The sequence below is a fragment of the Pterocles gutturalis genome, unplaced genomic scaffold, assembly GCF_000699245.1.
Source record: "Pterocles gutturalis isolate BGI_N339 unplaced genomic scaffold, ASM69924v1 scaffold457, whole genome shotgun sequence".
NCBI classification, from domain to species: Eukaryota; Metazoa; Chordata; class Aves; order Pterocliformes; family Pteroclidae; genus Pterocles; species Pterocles gutturalis.
In genome coordinates this window covers 47918-56665 of record NW_010107613.1, presented here as the reverse complement: position 1 = coordinate 56665, position 8748 = coordinate 47918, and the positions used below count along the sequence as shown (strand labels likewise).

At 39.5% G+C, this 8748-nt stretch overlaps 1 protein-coding gene across 1 annotated transcript; it reads left to right on the top strand.

Moving 5' to 3' along the window:
* The first annotated feature begins 2093 nt into the window (after nucleotides 1–2093).
* On the top strand, nucleotides 2094–8542 carry HS3ST5 (heparan sulfate (glucosamine) 3-O-sulfotransferase 5). Its single transcript, XM_010088149.1, is given in 3 exon segments — nucleotides 2094–2232; nucleotides 6804–6949; nucleotides 6952–8542. Coding segments are annotated over 3 exon segments (1032 nt in total). The 5' UTR covers nucleotides 2094–2125; the 3' UTR covers nucleotides 7731–8542.
* Nucleotides 8543–8748: the final 206 nt, after the last annotated feature.

The window sequence follows — 8748 nt, the reverse complement described above, 5'->3', positions numbered from 1 at the left end:
TACTTCTGTCTCTGTATTTACATTGCAAACTCCTTTTACTTTGTGTTTTATGTGTTTCATGTTGCAATAAGGATCTTATATAAGAATTCTTATAACAGAATCGCTTTTATCTACGTAAAAAGCAATATATTCTGTATGATAGGTTATCCTGTATGATAGGTTATCCTGAGCTATGACCTCGCTGCATAAGGAGTCACTATTATTATTAGCACACCAGAAGAATGTCAGAGACTCAGTCAGACTCAGAGCTTCAGGATTGCATGGCTCTTTTATGACGAGATGATGGGCTGGTCTTAAAAGGCTTTCTCTATAGCAGTAAAACCAATGTGCTTGGGAATGACTATCCTACCACCCTCGAAGACAACCAGTATGGAGCAACCTGCATCCATACCATTAAACTCAGACAGAACTAAGGCAGACAGGCTGCATGCATGCTGTCTATTGGGAATTGGGAGTTTGTAGTAGCTCCCAAACTGTACCCTGGAGTCTCGTGAGAACTTTCAGGCCAAAAATTTGACAGTATGGGCAGGACAAAGAAACATTTGCAGACTTTGATTAACAGTGACCAGTCAAACCTTGCACTCCCACTAACCATTCTGCTTCGGTATATAGTTATATGCTTGTAATAAACTACCCCTGTCTTGCTTGATGCAAGTCCTAAGGCTGGAAAAGAAGAAAGTGAGCTGTGAAAGAAGCTTTGCTGGTAGTAAAACACTTGACATCAAAAATTGTTCAAAGTGAGTCCAGTCAAAATTCATTTAAAAAGCGGTTTCTGTTGAAACTCCTCCATAATACATTAAGCATTCCTTGGTTGAGGGAGCAAGACTATGGATAAGTAGCTCAGGTGACTCCCATTTATATTTGTGGGTTTTGTATCATGAGGATCAATTCAGTGATTAAACCATTCATTTGGTAGGTAGACAATATGGCTTTACATCTGCTGAGCCAGTGAGAGGATTTGAACTTAATTCTCCTGTATATCTGTAAGAAAACCCAGGACTGGTACAGAGTGAAGAACCACGTCATCTTCGGTTGTGCTCTGAAAGGAGAAGCTGATCTTTCTCCTCAGTTCTTGTGAGAAGGTGTTAGGCATGCAGCTCTGAGTCTCCTGAACAGGTCTGCAGTCCTGAACACAAACTTCATGCCTAAGGAAGAGTCAGGCTAAAGACAAACAGTTCTATTCAGCGCTTCCTTCTACCTTACCTAGGGACCTCCTGGTTATTCTGGTTGAATCTTCTTGGCACAAGGTCTGCCTGCCTCATATCTAAAATATTTGAAGGAAAGCTCATTTGTGGGCTTTAGACAGTCTCCAGAGCACATCAGAAAAGGAAATTTAAGTCTATTCTTTGGTGTCGCTGAAATCTGGAGATATAGGCATGTTCAGTTCAAGGATGACAGATTGTGTCCCATCAGGTCTTGAGGTGACAGCCAAGGCTGGTGTCAAGCAGATGAGGTGCTTAAGAGGTTCTCCACAGAACAGCCCAATCTGATGCCCAGCACAAGGAGAGTTGACAGGACACACTGGTGTCTAAAAATCATCATTGCGCCCACTCCAGCTACATGCTTCTCAGGTCTGTTATCATGGTCTTGCTGGCACAGATCAGGAAACATGCTGTTTTAGATTTCTCTCCAGCTTGCATTCTAATAATAGTAGAAACACAGTAGATGTGTCCCCATACACTCTGTGCACAGGACCTGCAAGCCTAACTCCCAGTTACCACTGGCTCACTTGGCAGCAGAGCATTTGAATCTCTGTTGAAATCTAGCCCAGGCTGATTCTGAAGGGCTTAAAGTCTAAACTTATTTACCTAACAAGAGATCCTAATACAACACAAGTCTCTACACAGTCAAGACCCACAGTGTGGCTACCAGACAACCCTAGTAATGGTGGGTGTAGCTGAACTGTCACTTCAGAATTGTCACCCTATCCTAGATACATTGCCTGGCGTTACCATGTCAGACAAAAAACCAGTAGCAAACAAAAAAGTTGTAACTAATTTTGCAAGTGTGGCTTAATCACCTGCAACAACTTATTAAACATTACCCTGTATATTGCTTTCTGATGAGTGTTTTATGTGTTCTTGTCTCTGCAGACTGAAGAAGTCCTGAAGATTGATGGAGGGCCATGCTATTCAAACAGCAGGCGTTGCTGAGACAGAAGCTCTTTGTGCTAGGCAGCCTTGCTATTGGAAGTCTCCTATATCTAGTTGCCAGAGTTGGGAGCTTGGATAGGTGAGTCATTAAGTAGCTGCTTTCTTAATCATAAGTGCACTCAGATTGCCTGCGGGTTTTTTTGTTTGTTTGTTTGGTTTTTTACTGTCTACTCACGTATAGAAAGTCAGAAAGACTGTCTATTCTAGCAGTGGTTTTCATTGTTTTTTCCTCCTCTTTGGACAAGAGAGTAGAAGAGCAGAGTTGCAGGTCATCCCTGTCAAAGTATTTCTGTCTGTCCATTTGTATTCTAAGCACATTGGCACTTGTTTTCAGAGAAGAAATAAAACAGCATCCAGTAAAAATGTCATTACAGTAGCTCATTTTTGTCTGTGTGCATCTGTGTGTTGACCTCTAGTTTCAGCAAAACAGTTATGATGTATTTATATATCATCTTTTCTAAATTTATGAGCAAGCAATTAATGTGCTACAGTGGTAGTTAAAATTAAGTATGAGCCTGCAGAGTAGCTCGTCAAGTTTTGAATACTATTTCACTTGAAAGATTGCTTCAGGGTTTGAGAATTTTAACTATGTTAATTAGCCAGTATTTTCCAGAGCTGAATGTACTAAATAAGTGGGTTTTCTCTGCAAGTGATTTCCTAGAGAGCAGCAGAAAATCGAGCATAGGAAATTAAAGAGTATTTGGTACTCCTGACCAGGCTGAGTTTTGACTGGTTATTGAGAGTGCAGCAGTAGTGCTACCTGCACTGACACTGCTGTTTCTGTCACCTTCAAAATGGCCTGAGATGGCTCTGCTAGGTGCTACACAAAGACAGGATTAAAAAAAAAAAAAAAAAAAAAAAAGCAGTTTCAAAAGAGTGAATGAAATGACACTTAGAGATTTCCAGAAGCTGGTAGACAGTTTGTCAGTGCTAATACTCTATTAGCACTCTTCTTTTAAATGACAGAAAATACTAGTTGAATTCAAAACTGTGACCCAACACTGTGTGAATATGCAGTGCACAAAAAGTGAATGGAAAACAAAGCTACCTAGTGTCCATTGCTAGGTGATGTTGAGCTCCATCTGAGGTCACTGGGTGCCTTCTTCAGCTGCTTAAACCCACTTCAGAAGAAGACAGAGACCATGCACTCAGGACCAAGTGCAATTAAGCCCCAGATCTTCTTTCTCCTGGTTGTCAAAGCATCTCTGATCCTTCAGAGGTGAAAAACTTCACTGAGACTAATGTAATTCTGTAAATGGAGGCAGAATTCCTTACTGGTCCCTGCAAAAGTGTATTTTATGCTCAGAGCCATGAAATCTAATTAACCTTAGGCTATTATCTATGCTTGCACATCTACAGAATTTACTGATGACTATAAAATTATCTCGCCACAGTATTTGACTCACTGACCTCCTGTGGCAGTGAATTCCACCAGTTTCATATATACTGTTGCCAATGGCAGTAAAATTCAGTTTCATTCTCTTGCAACACTCAGTGTGAAAAATATCACACTGCTAAAAAGCAGCCCTTTATTTGGACTGGTTATGAAAGAGAGAGAGAAAGAAACACTAGAATGGATGAGACACAGATGAACTAACTGGAAATGTTTTTCTGCCTCAGCACTAGGGCACAATCCAAACTTGTTGAGTCTGTCACTAAAAGGACACTGAGTTGCTTCAATAGACTTTGGAATAACTACTTTCAGGAAGAAATCCAACTTCATTTATGCTTAATTTATGACGATCAGTTTGAACAAGAGACCTGGGGATGGCCCACATTTAATAGCCTCAGGTTAGGCTCTTCCATGGGAATGTTTTGAGTTTTCTTAGGCCCGAAGCGAAATTACCACTAGCTTGTCTGATTCATTGAATCATAAAGTTGGATGAGCTGAGCACTTCCCTCCAGGGGAGGCCACTGTCCTTCAGATCCTGAGTGCATGGAGCCACTTTGCACATGGAAGCTCAAACACACTCTATGCCTGCCAATTTTGAGAAGGTCTGGGTCAGCTTTGAGTTGCCTGAATCTCTCATCGGCAGTATGGGGAGCCTCCGCATCTGCTTTTGATGTTCTGAATTGTTCCTTCTAGAACAGGCTCCTAATCTTATACCACCATGACACCTATATTAGAAGCCAATTAGCAAATATTCTTAAGAGATCATTGTCATTAAGATTGCCCAGCTTTATTTTAGCTGTTTTGAAATTTGTCAAAAATACTGTTCGCTGAGATGAATTGTTCTGTGGTGGGTTTTGTCAAGAAGAAGATTTGTGGAGCTTTACCATAGCAGTTTGAGAAACTGCCCGGTTTGTGAGAGCAACTTCAGTGATACAATAGATGTCATATATTCTTTCTTTGCAAAGGACTCTGTTATTTTATTGGAAAAAATGACTCAGAGAATCAAAAATATTAATATGTTGCAATTTAACAGTAAATAGTTACACCTGGGGATTCAGCTACCAAGATCTGACAGCCTGCTTAATACCATCACTGCCAACATCTTTTAAAGGAGATTTTTTTATTGTTTAGAGAAAGGATAAGAATTTTTTTAGTAAAAAACCTGAAATGTAAAGTGTTGAGGAAGGACTTTTAACAACACTCAATCTCTTCCCTTAGCCTAGAGGATATCTTGAGTATTTATTTACGTTTCAAGGAAACCACCCTGTTTGACAAGCTGTTGTGTTATACTGAAGGCAGTGCTAACTGTCTTTTTGAGCAAAAAAGACAAAATTAGTTGAGATGGGTCTGGAACTGCTGTTGTGGAATCCTTTTTGCTTGAAAACAAATAACAAACACACAGAAGGAGAGGGAAGAGAAGAACCGAGATAGTAATTGCAGCTTCTGTTTCTTCTGCTTTTAACTGCCACCTCACTGCTGCAGAAAGGCTGTCTTACCAGCCACAGCCTGACCAAATTGTACCACTGTCAAGACATTGCTTTCTGTTTGGTTTTTATTTTTTTTATTGGCAGGTTTGCATCAGTGTTGCAATGATTCAGTCTTTGCCACCAAGTCAGGCTCTTATTCAGTAGATGCCAGAGAGCACAGGAAAAGAAGAGAGTGGAAATTGGAGAAAAGAAATAACAACAGGAACTCACTTCTCATCACACTTTTTAATTAGTCTAATTTGTAGGTAGAGCTCATGTGAACCCAGCAATGTCATCTGGGTTATTCCTTTGGCTCTGTCTGGACAGGCTATACCTCTCAGCATCTGGATAATCAAGGAAACAGCTAGGAGGTCAGCCAGGGATATTAAACTTACTTTGTCCCAACCATCCTTTGTCCTAGCATCAGTGTCAAATTAGAGACCCCAACAAGCAGTGATGGATGGAAAAGCCATAAAGAAATAAATAATTCTGTCCTGAAAGCAGGGTTTGAATAATATACAGTAAATGACTGAGGGGCCACATGCTGAGAAATCAGAATAAATGCTGAATACCTAAACAGCTATTAATGAGCATTGCCCATCTGGTATACTGGCTGAGCAGGGGTCCTGTGAAAAATAATAGCATGTGGCCATGTAATTTAAAAACCGTATCATAATATATATGCACAGCGAGCTCATATTAAAATTGCCTAGGAAACCTTTGTTCTCACATATCCTTAATTTTGGAGAACATGGCTCTGCAAAATTATTAATGATATTTTTCTGTAGGACTTTGGAAGCTCTCTCTACACACCAATTTCATCTTCAGTGCAATATTGGCCTGTATAATGACCAAGGCGCTGATTTGGGAGTGGAGGTGAGGGATTATTCAAGGTTCTGTAGGAGCAAAGTTTAAACATTTTTCTTACCGAATCATTTCTTACACTCAGTGACATCAAATACAAGAAAGAAGCACTAGAAAAGTGGAAAATACGTAAAATAGTTGCAGGGGAATATAAAAGAAGAGCATAAAAATGCAGGGGCAAAAGAAGAAATAGTAAGGCACAGAATGAGGTTCAGTGGGAGCATACATAAGTGATAATAAGAAAATCATTGATGTAATGATGGAATAAATGCACTTTTAAAAAGTATTCTCGCCAACCCTTCTGTGCCTTCCTAATCATATCTGATTCAGAACCTCAGTCTTTCTGATTCTTTCCCAGGGAAAACACCAGGCATCTTCTAAAGAGGAGGGAAAATATTGGAAGTTGATGCCTAGAAAGCTGTTTTTCGTCCCTTTCGCTTCCCTTCACTAAAAAGGCCAACTCTGGATCAGCAGCTAATACAGTCAATACAATGGGAAGCACAGGAAAGAATTTAGGCTAGAATAGAAAAGTGTTGGAAAGAGATGACTTAAATTAACTGGATTTTCAGATCAAAATGATCAAATAAAATTCATCTTAGAATGCTTTAAAAATTGACAATCACAAAGTAATGAGGAATGTGGGAGATGAGGCAAGGTTCAAGAAGCCCTGAGAATGGAAACAATAGTGCTTATGCTTGTGGAGAGCAGAAGGGTGGAGTTAGAAGTTACTGAGACAAATCACAGCAAAATAACAGAATAAATTATCAAACAATTTGCAAACAATTTAATCACTGGCAGAATAAAAGTTGAAAGATGGGCAGATCACATTACATCACAAAAGGTTTCCCAAGAGCGTGACTACCTTAGACAGAAAACTTGCCTTAGGAGATATCCTTTTTTTATGAATACCTCTTATTTTTCTTGCAGACTGCAGCCCCTCTGCCCCATTGATGGTCGATTTGGACTCCGTGACCAGGACGAAATCCCACTGCGAGCTCTGCAGTTCAAGCGGGGGCTGCTCCATGAGTTCCGAAAGGGCAATGCCACCAAGGAACAAATACAACTGCAGAATCTTAGCAGCTTCCCAAGGCCATTATCATTGGGGTGCGGAAAGGAGGCACCCGAGCACTGCTGGAGATGCTGAACCTTCACCCCGCAGTGGTCAAAGCTTCTCAAGAGATTCACTTCTTTGACAATGACGAGAACTATGCCAAGGGGGTTGAGTGGTACCGGAAAAAAATGCCTTTTTCGTACCCTCATCAAATAACAATTGAGAAAAGCCCTGCATATTTTATCACCGAGGAAGTACCTGAAAGGATTTACAAGATGAACTCATCTATCAAATTATTGATCATTGTCAGGGAACCTACCACAAGAGCTATTTCTGATTACACTCAGGTGCTAGAAGGTAAGGAAAGAAAGAACAAAACTTACTACAAATTTGAGAAGCTGGCTATTGATCCTAATACCTGTGAAGTGAACACCAAGTATAAAGCGGTGAGAACCAGCATCTACACAAAACATCTGGAGAGATGGTTAAAATACTTCCCAATTGAACAGTTTCATATCGTGGATGGAGACCGGCTCATCACAGAACCACTGCCAGAACTCCAGCTGGTTGAGAAGTTCCTAAATCTTCCACCAAGGATAAGTCAGTACAATTTATATTTCAATGCCACCAGAGGGTTTTACTGCTTGCGATTTAACATTGTCTTTAACAAGTGCCTGGCAGGTAGCAAGGGACGAATCCATCCAGAGGTAGATACCTCTGTCATTACCAAATTGCGCAAGTTCTTTCATCCTTTTAATCAAAAATTTTACCAGATCACTGGGAGGACCTTTAATTGGCCCTAAATTAAACTTCATACAACACTTTCTGTTTCTGAGACATGCAATAAATGTCTCTGCTAAAATATGCACTTTTCATAGACACGGCTATCAAAGTAACTTTTTTCATGCATACGTGTACATATGCAGTGTGTGACCAAATATACAGTGGGATCAGTTTTTTCTACAGAGTAGTAACTAACATGAATTTACTGTCAGCATAGTTGCATCTTTTAAGGTATAATAATAAAGGGAAAGGAGGTATTTAGGGACATAAAGTCAGACAATGTTAAAAGGGTCAGTGTTCCTCTCGCTTAGTGAAGTGTTTATGTGACATTCTTATTGATCTAAGCAGAACGTTAGTTTATGCCATAAAAATTCATGTCAAAAGTCTGTGAAACTGTGAGAAAGCATAATCTTCAGGCTATATCTGGTATGTATATTGCTAAAGGAATACTGACACTTTAAACACAGCGCTGAATTTTTACAATGAGAGTGGATAGCACTATTTTCTTATCATTTGAAATTAATATCTCATACAAACTACATTGTTTCAGAGTTCCTGTGGTGAGTTTGCACTATTGTTTTATTGTATGGACCATAGTGTCACTTGTAGCATGTCAATCGTGTCAAAAAAAGGTCAAATGATTTTTTCTTCTATGCTTGTGTATCAACAAAGCTAAAACCATCATGTACATAGTGTATAATGTTTGTAAATACTGGTTTCACACTAAGTAATTCTATTTTGTAAACTGAACATGGCTATTTAATTTATTGTGAAAATTAAATTTATTGTGGTATTTAAAAATGGAATGGATTAAAATTACCTATATGTGCAACAGCTTTTCACCTTTGCTTGATGTATATCAGTGTGGTCCCTTAGCCCTGAAAAATCATGTGCAAATGTGTAAACTTGATTTCTAGACAGCTGAGAAAACTGATACATGCGGTGAAGCTGAGTTTATTAAAAAACTCATCCACCTGGGAATCTGGTGTAATACACACCTCAAAGAACATTATTGCTGTTCTATTGCAGCACTTCGCT